The sequence below is a fragment of the Malaclemys terrapin genome, chromosome 3, assembly GCF_027887155.1.
Source record: "Malaclemys terrapin pileata isolate rMalTer1 chromosome 3, rMalTer1.hap1, whole genome shotgun sequence".
NCBI lineage: Eukaryota > Metazoa > Chordata > Testudines > Emydidae > Malaclemys > Malaclemys terrapin.
In genome coordinates this window covers 27,461,896-27,474,925 of record NC_071507.1, presented here as the reverse complement: position 1 = coordinate 27,474,925, position 13,030 = coordinate 27,461,896, and the positions used below count along the sequence as shown (strand labels likewise).

The 13,030-nt window shown below is 43.6% G+C and overlaps 1 protein-coding gene across 5 annotated transcripts in view; it reads right to left on the bottom strand.

Annotated features, from left to right (window-relative positions):
- Positions 1–13,030, bottom strand: part of PPP1R21 (protein phosphatase 1 regulatory subunit 21) — a 78,485-nt gene that overhangs the window by 11,927 nt on the left and 53,528 nt on the right. For 4 of the 5 annotated variants that reach the window (XR_008444585.1, XM_054024586.1, XM_054024585.1 and 1 more), the window contains exon 18: positions 1,365–1,400. Coding sequence is in view for 4 of the 5 variants with exons in the window: in XM_054024586.1 (XP_053880561.1) it covers positions 1,365–1,400 (36 nt within the window). In the remaining variant the exon portion in view is untranslated. Of the gene's footprint in view, positions 1–1,364; positions 1,401–7,156; positions 7,291–13,030 lie in introns of those variants that run through there. The other variant, XM_054024587.1, reaches the window with a different exon arrangement.

Genomic DNA, 13,030 nt, shown 5'->3' with positions numbered 1-13,030 from the left:
TCACAACACAATTGTTACCTTGGATTCTCCAGCAAAGACGGAATTCTCAAAGATGGCCAGAACATTAGGAGCCACACTTCAAAACTGCATGTGCATTTTCAGAAGATTGATTAAAGAAATCTGACTTTACATTTTTGCAGAAATGCCACACACTTTTCTGTAGACGACAATGAATTACCAACTTGGGGCAACTTTCATAATACATTTGCACCCTCTTAAATTTAAGTTTTGAGGTTCACACAAGACAGACTTTTATTTTAAAGAATTCTTATACAGCTAAGTCACATGGCTTAACATGTCTTTTATAAAGAAGCACTCAGTGCACTTAAACCCCATCTCATCTTCCAACAGCTTTTAGAATAACCTTACCATTCATGTCAACAGAACTGCTCTCTGCAGGATCACAGAGAGAGGAAAACATTGAATCTTAGCCCAATGTTCATGCTGTGATAAGAAATGCTAACTTTACTTCTTTAGTATCACTAAAACATAACATTTGGTGTGACTGCCAGCCATGTTTTATTTATTCTAATCACCTGTTTAAATAAAGAATAGTATATTTTTAGGGCACTTAAAATGCATACTAGAATAGTAAGGAAGAGGTTATCCAAGCAAATTCCCCATAAGTTGGAACTGAAAGACAAAGGAGATAGGAAAGGCCTATAAATATGTGTTTTTTGATGCTTCAGCCCTCCTTTGATTATTAATCAATCTGAGGTTTGGAATCCAGCTCATGTCACTGAAGTACAAATATAGAGCTACACTTTCTAAAGCTACAGAGAACTTGATAATTTAAGAGCGCGCAGCTCTTAAATCTTGTTAAATTCCTTAACTGAACACGTCTGTTGAAAAAAATATGCGAACCAGTACTATAAGCTATTGTCAGAGTTAGATTAAATTGGAGAATGAAGTATGGATTACCACCAATAGGTAAGGCTGTGAGACTGTCACAAAGGTCACGGATTCCGTGACTTTCTGGGAACTCCATGACTTCTGCAGCTTGCTGCTGTGCCTGACCGCAGGGCCGCCTGAGCAGCTTGGGGCCCCCCCAGTAACAGCAGTGGTCCTGGGCTGCCATCCCCCACCACCAGCGTGAATTTTTGTTTATTGTCCATGACTTTTTAGTAAAAATACCCATCACTAAATCTTAGCCTTACCAATAGGAAATGATGAGTTTCAGATATTCTTAGGGAAAAGTTATTGCGCAAGAATTCATTCTTATCACATTGTACTAAATTACTCCAGGGGTCTCCAAGTAACTGACAGAGTAACTTAGTCATGCACAAGTTTTAGCACTTTCTGAATTATACCTAGTATAAATCTTTATTACATATAACGATATGTATCAAATAGTCATAAAGTACCTCTTCGTTGTCAGTGGTCATGGTCAACATTCCAATCTAGAACAAGGGAGAAAAACTCAGAACTGTAAAACAAGACTCCACTCCAACAGGTCACTTTGACACCTACTTATAACGAAAAGCAATAAGGTGATTAAATTTTTTAAATTAAAAATCTCAGACAGTTACAAGTTATGAGGCTTTGCTCATACATGAGCTATTAGTGAGGGTGCAACACTAAACTAACTTTTTAATAAGTAAAATTTTCTAATTAAATTAGATCAGAGTACTAGAGGCACAGTGTTTACTAATATTTCACAGTGAGATTTTACAAATAGTTACAGTATCCAGGATACTTAAGGATTTTTCCCTTTCAGTATAGATAAAGGCTAAACCAAATACTTATGGAAACCTTGTGCAAAGTTATGAAGCTAGCTGCTGACTAGCCAAGGAACTAATGATTTTTTTTAAATTTTCCTTTACACAGACCAAGGGATCATGCAAAGAATGATCCCACCTAACATTAGCCAATACTTACTAGTCAGACTGATTATAGTATCTCTCTCAATTTATTGCAAGAAATAGACAAATTAAGTTCCACTATACTAAGATACTTCCTTAGCACCTTCTTTTGGTGCCAATGAAGTCCATCTTGAATTTCTTAGAACTCCTATTAAAATCTTTTTCTCTGTGATCTCTCTCATTCAAACAAACTGCCAATGCAATTTGTTGTATGCGGTGTAGCTGAAACTGTGTCGGAACCAGGATATTAGAGAGACAAGGTGGGTGAAGTAACATCTTTTATTGGACCAACATCTCGTTTCATAATTACTTCACCTTGGAAGTAGTTTCTCTTCTTCCTAGTCACTAAGTACTCCATCTACAACTATTTTTAAACAAACATTAAACCAGGTTTTCCTCTGCAGCGCCCAAAGTTCTAGGTTTCCTTTTTCACTTCAGTCTGCTTCTGTGTTGTATCCATGACTGAGTCTGTCCACAGACAAATTTCCGAAGTGGAAATTTGTTAAACATACTGTCACAGTTTGGACAAATGTATTTTGCTGTTAACAAGGCTGACACGCTGGATGAGACTGCTGTGGTAGGGTAGGTGGTAAAAATGAAATAAAGTACATTGATGAATATTTTCCAACCAACTATCCATTATCAATTATTTCAATTATCAGCTACTGTTTCCTAGTGATCAGAGTTAAACATTACAAATTATATTTCTAAACTGTTCCCCTTTGCTCACTGAGGGTATGTCTACACTACGAAATTAGGACGAATTTATAGAAGCCGGTTTTATAGAAATCGGTTTTATACAGTTGATTGTGTGTGTCCCCACATAAAATGCTCTAAGTGCATTAGGTCGGCGGACCGTGTCCACAGTACCAAGGCTAGCGTCGACTTCCGGAGCGTTGCACAGTGGGTAGCTATCCCACAGTTCCTGCAGTCTCCGCCACCCATTGGAATTCTGGGTTGAGATCCCAATGCCTGATGATGCAAAAACAGTGTCGCGGGCGGTTCTGGGTAAATGTCGTCAGGCCCCTCCACCTCCGTCGGAGCAAGGGCAGACAATCGATTCGTGCCTTTTTACCTGGGTTACCTGTGCAGACAGCACACCACGGCAAGCATGGAGCCCGCTCAGCTCAGCTCACCGTCACCATATGTCATCTGGGTGTCGGCAGATGTGGTACTGCATTGCTACACAGCAACAGCTAATTGCCTTTTGGCAGTAGACGGTGCAGTATGACTGGTAGTCGTCATCAGCTATCTGGGTACTGGCAGACGTGGGGCTGCATTGCTATACAGCAGCAGCTCCTTGTCTTTTGGCAGTAGATGGTGTATTACGATTGATATCCGTCATCGTCATATTCCTCAGTGAGTTCGATCAGAGGCACCTGGGCAGACATGTTTTGTCTCCTGGAGACTCAGTCCTGTCGGCAGTCCTACTGAACCGTCTTGACGATGATGGCTAGCAGTTGTAGTACAGCATCTTCTGCCAAGCACCCAGAAGATGCCGAGGGCTATCAGTCATGCTGCACCATCTGCTGCCAGCTTAAGATGTAAAAAATAGATGGACCAGATTTGTTCTGTATTCATTTGCTTCCCTCTCACTCCGTGAAATCAACTGCCTGCTAAACCCAGGGTTTTGAGTTCAATCTTTGCGGGGGGGCCCACTCTGTGTGACAGTTGGTTGTGTTTCTCCCTGATGCACAGCCACCTTTGTTGATTTTAATTCCCTGTAAGCCATGTCGTCACTCGCCCCTCCCTCCGTCAGACAATAGTTTTGCGCCTTTTTTCAGCCCAGACGCCATAGCATAGGGATCATGGAGCCCGTTCAGATCACCGCGGCAATTATGAGCACTATGAACACCACGCGCATTGTCCTGGAGAATATGCAGAGCCAGAACATGCCAAAGCAAAACCAGGCGAGGAGGCGACTGCAGTGCGGCGACGAGAGTGATGAGGAAATTGACATGGACATAGACCTCTCAGAAAGTACAGGCCCCAGCAATGTGCAAATCATGGTGTTACTGGGGCAGGTTCATGCCGTGGAACGCCGATTCTGGGCCTGGGAAACAAGCACAGACTGGTGGGACCACATCGTGTTGCAGATGTGGGACGATTCCCAGTGGCTGCGAAACTTTCGCATGCGTAAGGGCACTTTCATGGAACTTTGTGACTTGCTTTCCCCTGCCCTGAAGCGCCAGAATACCAGGATGAGAGCAGCCCTCACAGTTGAGAAGCGAGTGGCGATAGCCCTGTGGAAGCTTGCAACGCCAGACAGCTACCGGTCAGTCGGGAATCAATTTGGAGTGGGCAAATCTACTGTGGGGGCTGCTGTGATCCAAGTAGCCAACGCAATCAAAGACCTGCTGGTATCAAGGGTAGTGACTCTGGGAAACGTGCAGGTCATAGTGGATGGCTTTGCTGCAATGGGATTCCCAAACTGTGGTGGGGCGATAGATGGAATCCATATCCCTATCTTGGCACCGGAGCACCAAGCCACCGAGTACATAAACCACAAAGGGTACTTTTCAATGCTGCTGCAAGCCCTGGTGGATCACTAGGGACGTTTCACTAACATCAACGTGGGATGGCCGGGAAAGGTACATGATGCTCACGTCTTCAGGAACTCTGGTCTGTTTCAAAAGATGGAGGAAAGGACTTTCTTCCCAGACCAGAAAATAACCGTTGGGAATGTTGAAATGCCTATCGTTATCCTTGGGGACCCAGCCTAACCCTTAATGCCATGGCTCATGAAGCCGTACACAGGCAGCCTGGACAGGAGTCAGGACCTGTTCAACTATAGACTGAGCAAGTGACCAATGGTGGTGGAATGTGCATTTTGACGTTTAAAAGCGCGCTGGCGCAGTTTACTGACTCAGATAGACCTCAGCGAAGCCAATATTCCAATTGTTATTGCTGCTTGCTGTGTGCTCCACAATATCTGTGAGAGTAAGGGGGAAACATTTATGGCAGGTGGGAGGTTGAGGCAAATCGCCTGGCCGCTGATTACGCGCAGCCAGACACCAGGGCGGTTAGAAGAGTACAGCAGGGTGCAGTGCGCATCAAAGAAGCTTTGAAAACGAGTTTTGTGACTGGCCAGGCTACGGTGTGAAACTTCTGTTTGTTTCTCCTTGATGAACCCTCTCCCCCCGCCCGTTCACTCTACTTCCCTGTAAACTAACCACCCTCCCCTCCCCCCTTCGAGCACTGCTTGCAGAGGTAATAAAGTCATTGTTACTTCACATTCATGCATTCTTTATTAATTCATCACACAACTAGGGGGATAACTGCCAAGGTAGCCCAGGAGGGGTGGGGGGAGGAGGGAAGGAAAAGGACACACTGCAGTTTAAAACTTTAAAAAACTTTAACACTTACTGAAGGCCAGCCTTCTGATGCTCAGGCAATCATCTGGGGTGGAGTGACTGGGTGGCCGGAGGCCCCCCCACCGCATTCTTGGGCGTCTGGGTGAGGAGGCTATGTAATTTGGGGAGGAGGGCTGTTGGTTACACAGGGGCTGTAGCGGCGGTCTCTGCTCCTGCTGCTTTTCCTGCAGCTCAACCATACGCTGGACCATATCAGTTTGATGCTCCAGCAGCCGGACCATATCAGTTTGATGCTCCAGCAGCCGGACCATATCAGTTTGATGCTCCAGCAGCCGGAGCATCGACTCTTTCCTTCTGACAGCAAGCTGACACCACCTATCCTCTTCAGCCCGCCACTTGCTCTCTTCAGCCCACCACCTCTCCTCTCGTTCATATTGTGCTTTTTTGCACTCTGACATTGACTGCCTCCACGCATTCTGCTGTGCTCTGTCAGTGTGGGAGGACATTTGGAGCTCTGAGAACATATTCTGAGTCCACCGTTTTCTCCTTCTAATCTTCACTAGCCTCTGTGAAGGAGAAACATTTGCAGCTGGTGGAGGAGAAGGGAGAGGTGGTTAAAAAAGACACAATTTAGAGAACAATGGGTACCACTCTTTCACGTTAAATTTTGCTGTTCACGTTACACAGCACATGTGCTTTCGTTACAAGGTCGCATTTTTCCTCTTATATTGAGGGCCTGCCGGTTTGGTGTGAGAGATCACTCACGCAGTGCCAGGCAACAGATTTCGGCTTGCAGGCAGCCATGGTAAGCCACAGTCTTTTGGCTTTTTTAACCTTCTTAACATGTGGGAATGGTTTCAAACAGTAGCACCCTCATGTCCCATACCAAGCACCCGTTGGGTTGGCCATTTAAAATGGGTTTGCAATGTAAAAGGAGGGGCTGCGGTTTCCGGGCTAACATGCAACACAAACCCAATTATGCTCCCCCCCCCCCCCACACCCAATTCTCTGGGATGATCACTTCACCCCTCCCCCCTACCGCGTGGCTAACAGCAGGGAGCATTTCTGTTCAGCTGAGCAGGAACGGGCACCTCTAAATGTCCCCTTAATAAAATCACCCCATTTCAACCAGGTGACCGTGAATGATATCACTCTCCTGCGGATAACAAAGGGAGATAAGGAATGGATGTTGTCTGCATGCCAGCAAACACCGGGACCATACGCTGTCATGCTTTGTTATGCAATGATTCCAGACTACGTGCTACTGGCCTGGCGTGGTAAAGTGTCCCACCATGGCGGACAGGATAAGGCAGCCCTCCCCAGAAACCTTTTGCAAAGGCTTTGGGAGTACATGAAGGAGAGCTTTCTGGAGAAATCCCTGGAAGATTTTCACTCCATCCCCATACACGTTAACAGACTTTTCCAGTGGCTGTACTGGCCGCGATTGCCAGGGCAAATTAATCAATAAACACGCTTGCTTTTAAACCATGTGTAATATTTACAAAGGTACACTCACCAGAGGTCCCTTGTGTGCCCTCAGGGTCTGGGAGCACGCCTTGGGTGAGTTCAGGGGTTACCGGTTCCAGGTCCAGGGTGATAAACATATCCTGGCTGTTGGGGAAACCGGTTTCTCCACTTCCTTGTTGTGAGCTATCTTCACTGTCTTCATCATCATCTTCCTCGTACCCCGAACCCGCTTCCCTGTTGCGTGATTCTCCATTGATGGAGTCAAAGCACACGGTTGGGGTAGTGGTGGCTGCATCCCCTAGAATGGCATGCAGCTCTGCGTAGAAGCGGCATGTTTGTGGCTCTGCCCCGGACCTTCCGTTTGCCTCTCTGGCTTTGTGGTAGGCTTGCCTTAGCTCCTTAATTTTCATGCGGCACTGCTGTGCGTCCCTGTTATGGCCTCTGTCCTTCATGGCCTTTGAGACTTTCCAATATTTTGCCATTTCGTTTACTGCTACGGAGTTCAGCTAGCACTGATTCATCTCCCCATATGGCGAGCAGATCCCGTACCTCCCGTTCTGTCCACGCTGGAGCTCTTTTGCGATCCTGGGACTCCATCATGGTTACCTGTGCTGATGAGCTCTGCGTGGTCACCTGTGCGCTCCACGCTGGGCAAACAGGAAATGAAATTCAAAAGTTCGCGGGGCTTTTCCTGTCTACCTGGTCAGTGCATCTGAGTTGAGAGTGCTGTCCAGAGCGTTCACAATGAAGCACTGTGGCATAGCTCCCGAAGGCCAATAACGTTGAATTCCATCCACACTACCCCAAATCCGACCCACAAATGCCGATTTTAGCGCTAATCCCCTCGTCGGAGATGGAGTAAAGAAACCGGTTTAAAGGGTCCTTTAAGTCGAAAAAAAGGGCTTCGTCATGTGGACATGCCCAGGCTTAATTCGATTTAACGCTGCTAAATTCGACCTAAACTCGTAGTGTAGACCAGGCCTGAGCTAAGTGTTCAAAAGCTGGCATGAGCACAAATCTTTATAAGCTTATTCTAGGGTGCAAATGCAATTTAGGAACATACTTTACACAGATGAGGCTGAAGGACACGGAAAATCAGTGAAATTTGGAGTCAGCTATGGAAACGTAATGCAGAGCTTTTTCCCATTTGGGCACAACACAGAGCATGCATCTGCCTAACTTTTTTTAGAGTAACTTTTAAGCCTACTTGTTTGTCCTCTTCTATTTTGCAGAGCCCTAGCATCTTGGAGATTGTGCCCTTTTGGCTTTCCCCATAGTTCTGTCCCAACAAAGATGCACCAGGCCTCCATGTCAGATTCCAGAGGATGTTCCTAATTGTTACTTTCTGCTTTTAAACATCTTCTTTAACCCAGGCTAGCCCAGCTATGTAGGAAAGGTTCTTTCTGGCAAAGATAAAGATGGGACTTCTAGTTTCTTTAAAGGTGTGTAATTGGCTCTAGAAGGCTAACAGAAATGTTCCCAGAAGCTACAGGCCAAACAAAACTGTGCCTGGAATATATACACGTTTACTTATTTTGACATGTGATGTTGACAATGTGTGTTTTAAAGGTCATCAAGTTTTAACTTTGAACCTCAAACTCTGTTTTTAAATAATTATTTTCCATCCCATCATGGCACCCCTCAATTTCCCACTGTGAAAATTTAAATTGATTAAAAAGTTAAAAAAACAAAACAAAACTGATTTTATAAATATTAAAAAAAAACCCTGAATTCTGCCAAACCTACTTATCACACATGCTTTATGGGTCTTCATCTTCAAGTAATTTATCAGTAAAATGGTAGGGCGTCCCCCGGAAGCAGCATGCAGCCACTTTGCCCAACAGCTGTGGAAAATGGTAAACGGCTACTGCATTCTGGGCTCCTGCAGCTAAAGAAGCGAGTCCAAGATTTATATATGGCTTCTTTGGATGAGGGAAGAAGGAGCTGTGAAATCAAGAGAAGAAGCTGAGACACTGAAAAGAAGGAGAGTGCACATTGCTTGTATCCAAAAGACAAAATGGAGAGGGTCGAAAGGAAGAGTGACCAGCTAATAAAAGTTAGAATAAATATTTAATGTTATACTTGGATATGCGCCACAGGTTGGTTTTACGATTGAGGAGAAGGAGGAATTCCAGATCAAGCTGGACCAAATAAGTGAAATACCACAAGCTGAGTACTTGATTATCGGAGCAGATCTCAGACATGGAGGAGAACATAGAGAAGGGTATGACAACTGTCACAGAGGACAAGGCTTTGGAACCACAAACAAAGCTGGTGAGGATACCTTAGATTTAGCCAGAATCCATGGCCTGATTGTCAAGAGAGGGGGAGACTTAATTACATACAAAAGCGGTGCCAACAAATATCAGATCAATCACTTCCTGACCAGAGGAAGAAATCTAAAATAAAATAAAAAAAAGATTAAGTGATCAAGCTTTACAAGCTGGTAAAGAAAACATCAAAAACAGTGGATGCAGAAGTTAAAGGTCAGGCATCAAAAGCCTTATACACAGGACTACTAACAAAGGAAGTGGAAAAAGGATTAGCCAAGATTAAGCAAAGGTCTTAAACATAGGACTTGGGAGCCATGAAGCAAGTCAAAAATAAAATCAGAGTACTGGTGGAAGATGGTGAAATCATTAGGAGGTGACAGCGGTTTTATGTGAAATTACTCAATGAAAAGAATACAAAAAACCTGTAGAGGGAAGTATGAGCAAGCCACAACCTCTCAAGACCTATTACCATGGTGGAGACTCAGATATCGCGACAATGAAATATGGGAAGGCAGTGGGACTGGATAGTGTATCCACTGAAGCACTTAAAGCATTTGGTTGTGAGGGAGTTGTGGTGATGAACTTTTTCAACTTAATTCTCCATACTGGAAAAATACCTGATCAGTAGAGGAAGAGCACATTGTTCCCTATCTTCAAGCCTAAGGGAGATATGCAAGAATGTAGTAATTACTGACCCACCAAGATAATGAGTCACATGATTAAATGGCTGGAAAGAATTATTGGGAGGGACTGGAGCATAAAGTGACAACCAATTTGGGTTTATGCCAGGAAGGTAAATGATGGATGCAGTGTTTGCAGCCCAAATATTGCAGGAGATACAGAGGAAGAAAAGCAAGGAATTGCACTTAATGCTTGTGGATTTAGAGCAGGGGTAGGCAACCTATGGCACGCGTGCCGAAGGCGGCACGTGAGCTGATTTTCAGTGGCACTCACACTACCTGGGTCCTGGCCACTGGTCCGGGGACCTCTGCATTTTAATTTAATTTTAAATGAAGCTTCTTAAACATTTTAAAAACCTTATTTACTTTACATACAACAACAGTTTAGTTATATATTATAGACTTATAGAAAGAGACCATCTAAAAATGTTAAAATGTATTACTGGCACGCAAAACCTTAAATTAGAGTGAATAAATGAAGACTTGGCACACCATCTCTGAAAGGTTGCCGACCCCTGATTTAGAGACTGCTTATGACAGAGTTCCTATATAACTGTTATGGCGTTGCCTGCAATTGCATATTCTGCCAGAGATACATGTTCAGACTATCATAGACATATACTAGGATAGCACAATAGTAGCAAGAAGCTGCTGTGGCTACAGCAAGTCATTCACTGGGACGGTAGGTCTAAATCAAGTATCAGCCTTAAACCCATTCCTATGGCCTGGTCCACACTAACCCCCCACTTCGAACTAAGGTACGCAAATTCAGCTACGTTAATAACGTAGCTGAATTCGAAGTACCCTAATTCGAACTTACCGCGGGTCCAGACGCGGCAGGCAGGCTCCCCCGTTGATGCCGCGTACTCCTCTCGCCAAGCTGGAGTACCGACGTCGATGGCGAGCACTTCCAGGATCGATCCGGGATCTATTTATCGCGTCTAGACAAGACGCGATAAATCGATCCCAGAAGATCGATTGCTTACCGCCGGACCTGGAGGTAAGTGTAGACCTACCCTATGTGTGATTGTAATGGACACCTTAACGCAGGAGATTAGGGGAGAGGCTCCATGCAGTGTACTTTTCGCTGATGACATTATGTCACGGTCTGAAGATAAATATTAACTGAAAAGAGACCTAGAACTATTGAAGGTCACATTAAAAGAAAATGTCTTACAAATCAGCCGATACAAAATGGAACTCGTGCAATGCTTCCTTGAGAGGGACAACGAGAAGCCAGTAAAACTCGATGGTGTAGAGTTAAAGTCTGTGCAACAATTTAAATACCGCAGTTCAGTGTTGGGCCATGATGGGAATGTGGATGGAGATGTTGGAAACCACACGAAGAGTGCTCGGTATAAATGGACCAAGTTGACAGGAATTCTCTGCAGTAGGAATTGTGTAAGTAAATTAAAGACCAAAGTGTATAAGATTATGATTAGGCCAGCCCTGAAGTCAAGGTCAGAATGCTGGCCAATGAAGAAGAGAAAAACTACTTTACACTGCAAAAATGAGAATACTCAGATGGACGAAGAGTAAGACAAGAGCTGATAGGGTACGCAATAAAATGGTACAAGCAGTGATTCCTCCATTGTGGAAAAGGTGAGGGAGTATTGACTGAGATAGCTGCATCATGTGAGATGTTTGCCAGAGAGTACAAGAGCTAGTAGTCATGGGACAAAGACCACAAGGAAGAGACTTAGAAAAAGGTGGCTTAAGACACTGAAGAACAACACAAGGAAGGTTTCAGAGTGGTAGCCATGTTAGTCTGTATCAGCAAAAAGAATGAGGAGTACCTGTGGCACCTTAGAGACCAACAAATTTATTTGGGCATAAGCTTTCGTGGGTTAAAATCCACTTCATCGGATGCATGTAGTGGAAAATACAGTAGGAAGATATACACACACACACACACACACACACACAGAACATGAAAAAATGGGTGTTGCCATACCAACTATAACGAGACTAATCAATTAAGGTAGGCTATTATCAGGAGAAAAAAAACAGTAACAGTAGGGGGGAAAAAATTAGCAACCACACAACAAAACACTAACTAAGGAACCTGTCCTTGCAACAAAACCTGTTGCCAACTCTGTCCACATACCTATTCAAGGGACAACATCATAAGACCTAATCACATCAGCCACACAATCAGAGACTCATTCACCTGCACATCTACCAATGTGATATATGCCATCATGTGCCAGCAATGCCCCTCGGTTTGGCCAATGTACATGGCAGGACAGTCTCTATGCAAAAGAATAAATGGACACAAATCAGATGTCAAGAATTATAACATTCAAAACCAGTCGGAGAACACTTCAATCTCCCTGGACACTCAATTACAGACCTAAACGTCTCAATACTCCAACAAAAAACACTTCAAAAACAGACTCCAACGAGAAACTGTTGAATTGGAATTAATTTGCAAACTGGACACCATTAAATTAGGCTTGAATAAAGACTGGGAGTGGATGGGTCATTACACAAAGTAAAACTATTTCCCCATGTTTATTTTTCCCCCTACTGTTACTCACACCTTCTTGTCAACTTTTGGAAATGGGCCATCTTGATTATCACTACAAAAGTTTGTTTTCCTCCTTCTGATAATAGCCCACCTTAATTGATTACTCTCGTTATAGTTGGTATGGCAACACCCATTTTTTCCACATTGTGTGTGTGTGCGTGTGTGTGAGATATTATATATCTTCCTACTGTATTTTCCACTGCATACATCCGATGAAGTGGGTTTTAGCCCACGAAAGCTTATGCCCAAATAAATTTGTTAGTCTCAAAGGTGCTACAAGTACTCCTCATTCTTTTAACCTGAGGAAGCTTAGTTTCAGCTTGGAAGACACACTTGACAAGAATGCTTGGAGACAAAGAACATGAGTCACCAACACCGAACAACAGGACATGACAAAGGCAAAGAAGGTTAATTCTGTTATAAGCTATAACTGTTATAAGTAATCACAGGTCCACATTATTTTTTATAACAAATATACACTATCAGTTCAAGGAAGCTATCCTAGTTACAATTTATTAGCAGATCATGAATTTGATACATTACAGGTAAGCAGCATTTGTATCTTCCAACGATGCTTAAGTAGTCTAAAAATATTGTCTATAAGAGAAATGTAAATATTTTAGGCCAACTCTAAGTAAGTTACTTCTTGCAGGATACCAGCTCTCTGTATACTTTTGATTCTGATTTTTAAAGTCAGTTCTTTACATCTCCTACCAATGTGACTTTTGTGGACCTATAAGTAATATTAATGAAGTTGCAGAACAAGACAGGTGTCTCTAAAAAAACCAAAAATACAAAAAACAATCACTAAGGCCTGCATTCTGCAGGAGACATCAGCTGTCAACTTGATTTAGACTCAAAACTGCTTTAAATTTAATGTGGATGATGTCATAATTAAAACCTC